This window comes from Cynocephalus volans, chromosome 1 (genome assembly GCF_027409185.1).
Source record: "Cynocephalus volans isolate mCynVol1 chromosome 1, mCynVol1.pri, whole genome shotgun sequence".
Taxonomy (NCBI): Eukaryota; Metazoa; Chordata; class Mammalia; order Dermoptera; family Cynocephalidae; genus Cynocephalus; species Cynocephalus volans.
In genome coordinates, this window is record NC_084460.1 from 237,211,280 (window position 1) to 237,223,365 (window position 12,086).

At 38.4% G+C, this 12,086-nt stretch overlaps 1 protein-coding gene across 2 annotated transcripts; it reads left to right on the top strand.

The window, feature by feature from the left end:
• Positions 1-207: 207 nt before the first annotated feature.
• Positions 208-7,020, top strand: G6PC2 (glucose-6-phosphatase catalytic subunit 2). Of its 2 annotated transcripts, XM_063079259.1 has the most exons (5): positions 208-425; positions 1,012-1,121; positions 3,401-3,512; positions 5,588-5,703; positions 6,509-7,020. In XM_063079259.1, exons 1-5 carry the CDS (start codon positions 208-210, stop codon positions 7,018-7,020), a joined length of 1,068 nt encoding a protein of 355 aa, XP_062935329.1. The 2 variants fall into 2 exon arrangements, with proteins under 2 accessions (XP_062935329.1, XP_062935331.1); XM_063079261.1 differs by lacking the exon at positions 5,588-5,703 and having other exon boundaries at positions 6,509-6,533.
• The last annotated feature ends 5,066 nt before the right edge of the window (positions 7,021-12,086 follow it).

Below are 12,086 nucleotides of genomic sequence, written 5' to 3' on the forward strand. Positions count from 1 at the left end.
CAGATCAGCATGTACTTTCCCACTAATTAAAATCATAAACAGATGAGCTTTTTAACAGAGAAGGACCAATGTGCCCTTTCCACAAATGGTCAGCATCACATGTCACAGTAATGTCTCGACACGCCATAAGGGTACAGTATAAAAACGGTGGGATTCAGAGTGCTTCAGCTACAAGTGCTCTATGTTTAGAATTGCCTCTTTTTCAAGATGGATTTCCTTCATAGGAATGGAGTACTCGTAATTCAGCATTTGCAGAAGGACTACCGAGCTTACTACGATTTTCTAAATTTTATGTCCAATGTTGGAGACCCCCGGAATATCTTTTCTATTTATTTTCCACTTTGGTTTCAACTTAATCAGACAGTTGGAACCAAGATGATATGGGTAGCAGTCGTTGGGGATTGGTTCAATCTTATATTTAAATGGTAAGATTCTGTTTTGTTTCATTTTTCCTAAAACTTATTCTTAAATTTGTAGCTTTGGCTTAGTGATCAAATTTCAGATGTATATAGTTTTACCTGGAAAATATTTCAAACATACCAGTTAATTTGAAACAGCAGATTCATAAATAGAACTTACAAAAAGCATAGAAATGTATACTTTAACTGAATTGTTAAGTAAACTCTAAAACTCTATAACACATATTCTGTGATTAACTAGAAGTTAGTTAAATAAGCAGCCCTGTAACGAACAGACTGATGATACCGAGGTCACTTTGATATTCCTAGTATAAATATCCAAAGCACCCATAGTATAGTATCCCCCCACCCGAGGAAAAAAGTCCCTGCATTTACGGGAATCTAGCGTGCCAAAACCTTATATGACTACCAGCCTCTATAATGAGTGAGAGACCAGAACCCAAGTTCTTTCAAAGTCTCTTAATCATAAGCTTTCCCCACTGACCCTCTGCTTGAGTCCTTTTTATAGGAGAAAATAGCTAGTCTCCAATTTAGTAACAGTTGTGTATTTATATATATTTATATATGAATATTTATATTTCTTTAAATACAGGATATTATTTGGTCATCGGCCTTATTGGTGGGTCCAAGAAACTCAGATTTACCCAAATCACTCAAGCCCATGCCTTGAACAGTTCCCCACTACATGTGAAACAGGTCCAGGTAAGCAATTACAGAAGCCTCAAGCGACTGAAGATATTCCAGCAGGAGTCATTATATGTGTGATCATCAACTAATACCTCATATGACACTAGGCTGGGTACTAAAGAAAATGTCATGGGTGAGGATGCTAAAAGTTCAAAAGCATCAAAATTGCTAATGAGAAAGGAAGGAAGTTTTATGAATAATCAAATTCCATTTTGTTATTTTTGAAAGGGTAGGTTGGGAGAATACTCCCCAGATGATTTTGTATTTGGGCATTTACTTTTTTGGAAAAATGTAATGGGTTGATACTAAAACAGAATTCAGTTAGCTCGAACAAATTCTCAAAGAACAATATTAAGATTCTAGAAATACTCATTTATCTGCGGCTGAGCAACTTTCAAAGTTATTATAGCAATTCTGAGAATCTCATGAATGAGGAAAGAATAAAGTTTTCTGTAATAAAGGTAAGGACTTCTTGATGTTACTACTGCCAATAAATAAATATTGTCTAACCTTAGAACAATTTCTTTAAAATTTCTTTTTTTCTCCTGTATGTGTAGTATATAATATAAAGCTTCTTGGGCCACTTCCTTACATAAGTAAGATTCTATATGAGTGTAAAATCTTTCCCATGAAAGTTGAGTAAGACTATAAAAAGGTTTTTTGAATTAAGTAAAGAAAAATTATATGTTGTTTTATTTCTTAAGAATGTATTGCTACATTGACTTCACCACAGTTTGTTACATAGCATAAAATCTTGCAATTTGACATCCATTGAAACTAGCCCTGAATATAGTTAATGTGTAAGTTCCTAATGAGTTTCCTAAATAGCTTTCTTTTTCATTCTCAAAAAAGCATACATATGTCTTTTATCTCACTTTTCACACTGTACTATAATTAGTCCTTTATACATCTGGCTGCTTATTAGACTGTGTGTTCTATCAGGGCAGTGATGATGTGTATTTTATCTTTGCAAAACCAATGTGTGAAGAATGGATGAATAGATGGATGGATGGACAACCTTTGACACAATTGAAATGCTATTTTGGTCTATCCTAGCACTTCCCAGCATGTGTTCCCTCTTATGAGACATTTTCTGGGGGGAAAAAAGAGAGGAAAAAAAAATGCTGCACTCTATATTCACCCTTGGGAGATTTACAATTCACTAAAGCCTATAAAAGTCTCTAAAAATTCCTGCAGATAAGAAATAGGTTTGTCTTTTTTTAACAAAAAAGGGACTAGTGTTTTGTTTTTTAAAAGGAGACTGTTGTCTCCTGAAGGGATGTCTACTAAGTGAAAAATCAGGGAGAACATCTAAGTAAAGAGATTTAAAAAAAAAAAAAATCAAGCAGCAAGGAAAAGACATTCTTGGAGATGAAGGGCTGCCTATTTGCAGGCTTTTTTTTGCCAGGATTAATGCCCCATTCACAGCTTCTCCTTGTCCCCCATTTCATAACAAAGATTCTCATTGCAGGGGTAGCTACTTGTACATTTTAAGTCATTTGTAAGTCAGTCAGTAAACCACAGGCATAGCAACAGCATCCTTTAGAATGTGACTTTTCAGCCCAAGGAAAATAAACTGATTCAAGATCCCATACAAGTACTTTGATATTCCTGTCAATTAAAAACAAGTAGAGGGGGGCCGTCCCTGTGGCACACTCGGGAGAGTGCGGCGCTGGGAGAGCAGCAGTGCTCCCGCCACGGGTTCGGATCCTGTATAAGGATGGCCCGTGCGCTCACTGGCTGAGTGCGGTACGGCCAGTCACAAAAAGACACACACACACACAAAAAAAAACCAATTAGAGGCGCCGGCCCGTGGCTCACTCGGGAGAGTGCCATGCTGATAACACCAAGGCCACGGGTTCGGATCCCATATAGGGATGGCCGGTTGGCTCATTGGGTGAGCGTGGTGCTGACAACACCAAGTCAAGGGTTAAGATCCCCTTACTGGTCATCTTTAAAAAAAAACCCAAAAAACAATTAGATATGAAGAATAAGTAGGGCTGTGGCAGATTTTGGTAGAACAGCATGAGTTCTTAATTAGCATTGAATATAATGATTTCTGGAATTCAATGAGCTTGAAAATTTGAGGAAAATTTTTGAAATAGTATTTTTGAGATTCAGTTTGACTCAATTTTCCTAATTTCTACCTATTTCTAAACATTAAATACAGCCTGTGCCCTGTGTTTTTTCCCTGAGTTATTTGTAATTTTCATGGTGAATATGCAGTTCTGTTGTCCATCTCTGATTTTGATAGTTTACCCCCTTTCAAATGAATGTACACATTGTTGTTGCAGGAAGTCCATCTGGCCATGCAATGGGCTCATCGTGTGTCTGGTACGTCATGGTAACAGCTGTCCTGAGCCACACTGTCAGTCGGATGGATAAGTTCTCTATCACTCTGCACAGGTCAGCTCTGCTCCAGTTTCTGTAGCATTGCAATCTGACCATTTCAAATACCAAAAGTCTTTTCTAAAAATTCATTTTAGTGTGTTTAAGTTGTTGAATGAATTGTGCTTATTCTATTTTATCATAGCCAAGAGAGAAAAATGAATAGAAAATTAATATTGTGCTTTAAGATAATGTCTTAATTAGCTCACAACTATTGCCACTAGATAGGATTGGAAATGTTTAACTGATTAATGACTTGCTAAATGTGCCTTTGGGTTTCCAAAATAAAATAATCATTTTGGTAGCTCATAAACAAGTCATCAAAAATTACATAAGAAAATATTTTTGCATGCACATTTCCTCGCTTTAAGATTAACTGAGAGTTTTGAGAATCATCATTCCCCTTAAATACATCAGCTTATTTAGTAAAATCATGCTTCCTTCTTTGAATAGACAATGCTTCTGACATCGATAACATGTATTCTAGCTTTAAAGACTATACAACCTTTTTAATTAATGTATTCTAGAGGCAAACTTAAACTTGAATTTTAGTAGATATGTTACTAAATTTCTTAATGTTTAGAAAGGTATAGAACTTTAATTTAAGATTACTCCAATTTTGTAGGAATTGGGCTGTTTCCTTCTCTTTTTTCCTAAAACCCTTGAACTATCATTAAAAGAAACCTGACCATCACTTTAGTCATAAATTATTAGGCTACCTGAGATAAGATTTGTTGTTTAACTTTTTAAAAATGCTATATCATATACCATTATGTAAAAGCTCTTCTTAAATAAAAAATGTCCAAGATCCATCACATATTCTACTTTCTGAAGTAGTAGTGAAAGATATAAGAAACAAATGGCCAACACAAAAATCAACTATATTATATATTGATAAATTAAAATTAAAACAAAAACAAATGACCAAAGGAATTTGGGCATCTTTAAAGTGTATTCTAATGAGACTGTGACCTGCATGCCTGAACATTTTCATTTTCCAACCCACAACAACAACAACAGCAGTAGAAAGTGTTATAATTTAAAGAAATTAGCATTTTCTAACAATAGACAATTTTCAAAGTAGGAATCTAGATAAGCCTCTCCTCTTCTCTCTAGTTCATTCCTTCCCCCAATTACCAAATCTGAAAAATAGGTGTTTCTTCTAAAAAAAAAAAAATTCTCGAAACTCCTTTTCGATTTTTATAACTACAATATTTCCTTCATCTAAAAAATGTATTGTGTGCCCACTCCTTACTTTAACATTACCAATCTTTATTTATTTTTCTTCCACATGGATAATTCCTGCTTACTTCCTCTTTGAAAGTCTCATTTCTCTCTATTGTTTGGTCTTTCTATAACCAAATTTTGGTCTGATTACCGGGAACGAACTATTCAAGGATTCCTAGGACTCAATACTGTTAACTCTCTTTTGAAAATGATAAGTATTGCTTGGATTTTTAATATTTTTAGACACTTTTTGCACATTGCTGCTTCTAATCCAAAGCATATAACCTATAAGTTAATTTCCTTGTTCCTTATTTTCTGTATCTCAAAAAACAAGGAACCAGAACTCTTGAAAGTCTGTGAAATTGAACCTAATGAAAACTTGCCTTTGATGGAATGCTCATGAGCTTTTCAGCTGAGTGGCAGCTGCCTCTCCAGTGAGTTTTCCTCCAACAAAGAAAGGTTGAGAGAGAAGAGTAAAGAGGAAGCACACATGACAGGGAGTAAAAATATAGTCTATGGTTCATTTGTGATCATTCTGGATGTTACAAATTCACCCAACTCAAATTTCCCCTACTCCATTAAAATGGTTATCCTTATTTCAAGGATGTAAAAATGGCTTCCTTTTAGCATTTATTAAAATCTCAGGACATAGCACTGGTTAAATTTAACGCATTGAGAAATATAGAAACCTCTTTTCAAATCCTATAGAGCACGTGGTAACATTTTGAAAAAAGACTCTAGAAGTACGTTATGTCACAGCTAGAAGATTCTTCTGAGAAGGATCATCTGGTGTCACCCCCCCCCCTAATTTTATGAGTGATACAATTTCTCTGCTTTTTACACTTGTATCTATTCTTCCATCGTAGACTGACCTGGTCATTTCTTTGGAGTCTTTTTTGGTTGATTCAAATCAGTGTCTGCATCTCCAGAGTATTCATAGCAACACATTTTCCTCATCAAGTTATTCTTGGAGTAATTGGTGGTAAATATGATCACTTACCTTTAGTTAAGTCATTTGAAAGCTTTAGCTTCATTTCTTTTATGGTGTTAGATTTTCCCTGGTAAACAGTTTTCCAATTTCAGAGGTAATTCGGTCAAGTCACTGGCACTAAATGCTACCCTGGGAGCTTACGTGGTTCAACACACCTCTCGTAGTCTCCACAGACACAATGGCACAGTCTCACTCAGTGGTATAAATGCATGACTGCTTAGTGAGATGGGCTTTTCTGAAGAGTGACTGGAGCTAAGCCTGACTCCCAAACCATCACTTCAGGCAGTGTGCTTGTGTCTTGGTTCGGGGGACTTAAGAATGATCCTCCAACCTGCACATCATGCCACTTTCTCTGAAACATCTGAAGTGTTTCTTACAGGGCTATGGACTTCATTTAGCAGCTGCTTTGTATTTCCAAAGTGGCGTTCAGTATGATTGAGTTTCCACTGTTCAGCTCCCACATACCTTTCAATGGCTCTCTAAGTTAATTGGCTATGGAAAATGAAATTTTACTTGCAAGCACCTAGATCAGTGCTCTGCCTATAAAATGGGTTGTCAGTCAGTGCCACCAACTCCTGAATGATCCTTCTGGGCTAATATAGAAAGCAAAAAGACCACAGGGTAAACATGTTTTTAGTCTCTGCCTAAAAAAGGCTTTAGAAAATTCATAGAACCTAGGTGTCTAAAGCCCCGTATCATTGAAAACTATGGCTAAATTCTTTAACGCATAGAGGAATGATTCCCCAGGGGCTCAAGGGAACACAGTCACCAGTCAGTGTCTCTTTCCAACCCCCAGGCATGCTGGTGGCAGAGGCCTTTGAACACACTCCAGGCATCCAAACGGCCAGCCTGAGCACATACGTGAAGACCAACCTCTTCCTCTTCCTGTTTGCACTTGGCTTTTACCTGCTCCTCAGACTGCTCGACATTGACCTGCTGTGGTCTGTGCCCATAGCCAAAAAGTGGTGTGCCAACCCCGACTGGATCCACATTGACACCACGCCTTTTGCTGGACTCGTGAGAAATCTCGGGGTCCTTTTTGGCTTGGGCTTTGCAATCAACTCAGACATGTTCCTGACAAGCTGCCGAGGGGAAAACGGCTACAAGCTGAGCTTCCGGTTGCTCTGCACCATGACCTCGCTGACCGCACTGCAGCTCTACCATTACGTCAAGATCCCCACTCACGCAGAGCATTTATTTTATGTGCTGTCTTTCTGTAAAAGTGCATCCATCCCACTGGCTGTGGTTGCTCTGATTCCCTACTGTATTCATATGTTAATGAAACCAAGTGAAAAGAAGATTAAATAGAGTCGTGCTGTGTGGTCACAGGACCTCCCTTCTCCTCCACCCACCAGTAGAACCACAGAGCAAGGGGAGACTTCAGAGGCTTCTAGTCAGAGGTCACAAAATGGTGGCAACAGGCCCATTCCCACCCACACATATGATCATTTGGACTTTGCAGGTGTTTTTGTTTTTGTTAGTTGCCAACGTTTAAAAACCAGAATATTTGAAATAAAAATCTGAATTTCTGTATTTTCTTGAAAAATTTGACCATATGTCAACATATGGACTGCGTTGCTACCTGGAGACAATTGACTGTAGCTGAGGACTGATTGTCCCCAGTAGGAGGCAGGGATTTTCCATTTTATCACAGACTTTCGCACCCTACAGGAGTCCTGGGATCGGATACCTTTATCATCTTAAGGACTGCCTGCTCTGGCTCCTGTTGGCATTTTGTGGGGACTCCAGTCAAATGCAATCCCCTCAGTTTTCACATAAGGAAATGGAGGTCCAATCAGGTGGAAGAACTTGCCTGTTCGTGCGACCTTCAGAACAGGAATTAGAACCCAAGTCTTCTGACATATTTCCATGACACTGAGTTTTGTTTCTTCATTTACAAGAGGTAAAAATCAGCAAGAGCAAATGCTTTTATGTATTCTGTGATTGCCACATAAGTCAGCTACTTTTCCAGAAATGACATTAAGAATACCATTGCAAGCCACGTCCTGCTTGACTTATGCTCTGCATGCAGTGTCTGGATGGGGCCAGCCATGGCCCTAGCTATGTATATATAAGCACAGGTGAAACAAAACAGACAAGCTACTGTCTGGACTTGAACCTCTGCTTTACTTCCGGTCTCTGTTTTATAGTAGTGCTCACCAATATTTCAATAAATCCTGCTAAAGGCACTCTGTGAGGACATTATATACCTAAAAAAGGATTATCTGTCACTGTGACATCCCCATACATTATTTTCAGGAGCCAATCTTTCAAAATAAGAAAAATCAAGTGCCTTGCTTAAAGTCATGCTCTAACCCAGGAAAACTACTAACTGCTTACATCTGTTAACTGGATTAATCACTATGTATATTGGACCATGATGAAAATGTACAGCTTTACTTTAGAAAATTATTACTGATGACTATGGTATTATACTAACAATTTCTCAGTAACAATTTCTCCTCAATGGATGTAGTAATTCTGGACTTTAAGTTGATAACTTTGTCATTTCAATCAAGTACAAGGATTTTGAGTCATATTTTGCTACATATCTTAGTGGTCTGTGATCCACCACAATGTTCTATGTAACCCTTCTCAAGAATATCAATACATGAATTATTTTAGATGATGACATATTAAATAACTATAAATATTTATGAAAACATAGCAGTTTAAGTGAGTGCTATTTGACAAGATATTAGTTGAGGATAACAGACCCTCTAAAAATTGAAGTAATTATTGACTCTTTTCCAAGTGTATGTATAGAGTATATGCTGTTGTTTTTACAAAACACACTTAATAGCTTTCTTTTTAAGAGGTAACAGAACTTGATTTCAGTGGTTGGGTGATTCCTAAGCAAAAAGCTGAAGGATAAAGAAAAACTATCTTAAGAATGAAATTTGCCTCATATTGGTAAGACATCCGGGTGATAGAAATAGACAAGAATGATTCCTAAGGTGACGACCTCTTGTTCATTGGTTCAACCCTCCCCCAATCACCCTGTTGTACCTTTAGAAGGTCACTTCAGTCCTTTAACATTTTATGGTGCATTCATTCACCTCATCACATCTCCTACACATGTCAGAGACCTCATTTCTGTATAAAAGCCTTTTGTTAAACTTTCACATGAGGTAATTGTATTATTCTGTTTCTATTCATTATAATGGGTAACTATAAAGAAATGAAATTTATTTCTTACAGTTTTGGAGTCTGGGAAGTCCAAGGCTCAGGGAACACCTCTGGTGAAGGTCTTATTCTTTGGCAACTCAGGGTGTCATATGGTGAGAATGGGCTAAGCAAGAGAGAACTAACATTCTCACTCGCTCTCCTTTTAAAGCCATCAGAATTATGTCCTTTGCCCCTTGAATGGATCGATCCATTATCAAGGGCACAGTCCTCACAATCTAGTCACCTCTCAAAGGCCCCACCTTTCAAATATCATCATTGGATTTCCCACCCTCTTAACACTATTACAATAGAGTTCAAGTTTCTGATACATGCAATTTGGGGGGACACATTTGGCCTGTAGCAGTAAATGTTGTTAGTCTTGAGGAGTTCTCCATCCTGGTACAATCTCAGCCTGCTCTCACCAAGGCCTGAGAAAACTGGTGCATTAATAGCCAGGGAATTCTGCTGCAGTGCTTGACTCTACCATAAATTCCTTCTTGATTTCTATAGTCTCTTCAGCCACCCCGCAGTGCTGTCTGTTGATCCTCAGACAGGAAATAGGATGAGGTATGAACTTTTTTTCCTATACTTAATCCCCAATAACTCTTCTCCTTTCACCATAAAGTCCCAGAGTCCCATGAGAGATTTCCCTTTTTACTCTAGTTGAAGTCTCCTGGAGGGATCCCTACGGTGGCAAATTGCTTTTGCAGTTGGAACTGCTTAGGCAAAAGGAGGAACAGCTTCTCACAGCCTTGGAGAAAATGCCTGCCCTTGATAATGATGGAAAAGACTCTTCTGCTTCCAATTTATTTGTCAGAAATGAGCAGAATTGAGCTCATTTAACCTACTGTTACTATAGCGATGTGTTCAAAATGTCCATAAATCTCCATATACAGGAAAGAAATGTCAAAATCATGAGCTTTTAGAATAAAGTCTACACAAGTGACTTGAGAAATTGTCCAATCAAACATACAATTGAAAAGAAGTGCAGAGGAGTTTATTATTACTGAAACTAGCTATCAAGAAGAATGCAGTCCCTTTCTTTGACAAGCTATTGATTGGACCTGTGCCTGAGAAGGTTAAATTGGAGACTTCTCTAGATCTATTTCACTATAATAGAAACCAATATAAAAAAAAAAATGTCCGTGAAGCTCAAAGACATATCTCTAAATGCTTTATACTTATTCAAAATTTTGTAAATAAATTCAAGATCAAATTGGTAGATACACATACAAACACTCTTGGTATAAGAGAAAGTCAAAAGACTTGATTTTTAAAATGCAATTCATCTCTTAAGTATATTAAAACTATGTAACCCAGCACTTTTCAGCTGAACTGTTTACAGTGATGGACATGTTCTATATCTGTGCTGTCCAATACAGTAGCCACTAGCCACAGGTGCTGTTGAGCTCTTGAAATACAGCTGACACAACTCAGGAACTGTATTTAAAATTTTTATTTTTAATTAATTTAAATTTAGATAGTCATGTGTGTCTAGTGGCTACTGAATTGACAGCACAAATCAAGTCCCACAGTGCTTTTCCTTGAAAGCAAAACAAAAGTATTTTGCACACTGTCACCTATACCACTTTCCGGCAGAACAAAATGAATCAGTATTAACTGCTATGAGATGGTAATAGTATATCCTGTTGCCTTTTCTGGAGGAACCCTCTGTAGATCTGAAATTCTCTCTCTGCAGCCCCCTTCTGTCTTACTCTGAGACCTCTAGCCACCTTGGTTTCCCTGGACTATAAGCTCCATTGCCACAAATTGGGGGTCTGGGATCCCACTCCATGCACCATGTCCTGGAAACCCTCTAAGGACCACAAAACTGGATGAAGTTTTATTCAGTATTTGTGACCACATTCTGGATGGCTGGAAGACTTTCTGATCCAGTTTTCCCACTTTTCTTGGTCTAGCATACACGTATGCCTGACACCACTACTTCTGTGGATATTCAAAAAATGTTCCAAAAAGGATCACTACTGTCCAGTTGCCCCTGGAGATGTTGCCCTTGTTTACAGTCTGTCTTAGCCACTCTGGAAATGCAAACAGCTTCCTGGATGAATACCTGGACCTCATGTTGCCAAGAAGCTAAGATGATGCTTCTGACTTCCCCCTCCCGTTACCTGTAATACATTCAGATGGTGATTCCACTCTGAGGGTAATGTGGTGCCATTTGTCAGTACTTCTAAGTCTTTATTTTGTTTATCTTTTTTTTAAAAAAAGTTAACAGTAGAAAAGATCTATAAGAAGCAACAACTCCAGAAATTTCTGCCAAATGACAGCAACTCAGGAGAAAATTCTGAGTTCAAAGGGCTTCATTTTCAGCTCTGCACAGGACAAATGCAGTTTGTGTCACATATGAGGCTGGTTTGGTATGGAGTACTAATTACTGTCTTGGCTATTCTTTGATGGAGATCACAGTAATGAATTAGAAAAAAAAATCACATCTTATTTCTTTTGGCAGCACAGACGCGATTTCTCTAAAGGAGGGAGAAAATTCAAAGATTGAGGTTATAAAGGTTAGCATAAAACCAATTAATTATCTTCTGTTTTGAATTTTTCAATTGCTTAGAATCTTCTCTCTTCTAAAATTTTGCCATGTGATTTCCGAAGAGAATATGTCCTCAGTTCAAAAACCGTGATATTTCCCCACAGAACATACGACGGGTCTCAAAAAATTCACAGAAGGATTCATACGATCTTTTCATTGGATTTTTCCATGAACTTTTTGAAGGACCCTCGTACGTTCTGAGGCGCTGCCAGGACGGGGAAGGCAAGGAGTGAAAGGCAGCAGCTTGGTCCTCCCGGGTGGGGCTCGCGGCAGAGACCAGGGCTGCCAGCAGGAGCGCTGGCTGTGGCTGCATCTCAGCCCCTTTCCAGTGCTGGCCCAAGTGAGAGCTGAACCCACTTCCCCGGGAGACGTGGGTACTCTGCAGGAGGCGCAGGCCGTAGGGGTGCCTGGAAAATAAAGCAGCAGCTGGTGAAGACGAAGCGCTTCCCTCCAGCTCTCGCCTGCGTTGTGCCTCATTTGCGCTAATCACGCCCTAACTCCTATCCAAAGAAATGACTTTTCCAGGATTCAGCCTTTGCCTTATGAAAGTATTGGCTAGATTGTCATCCGTGCTCACACATCCTGCCTTTAAAGGAGGGCGTTTTCTCAAGGTGGGCATTGCATTCATCTATCACTACCGCTTTCAGAC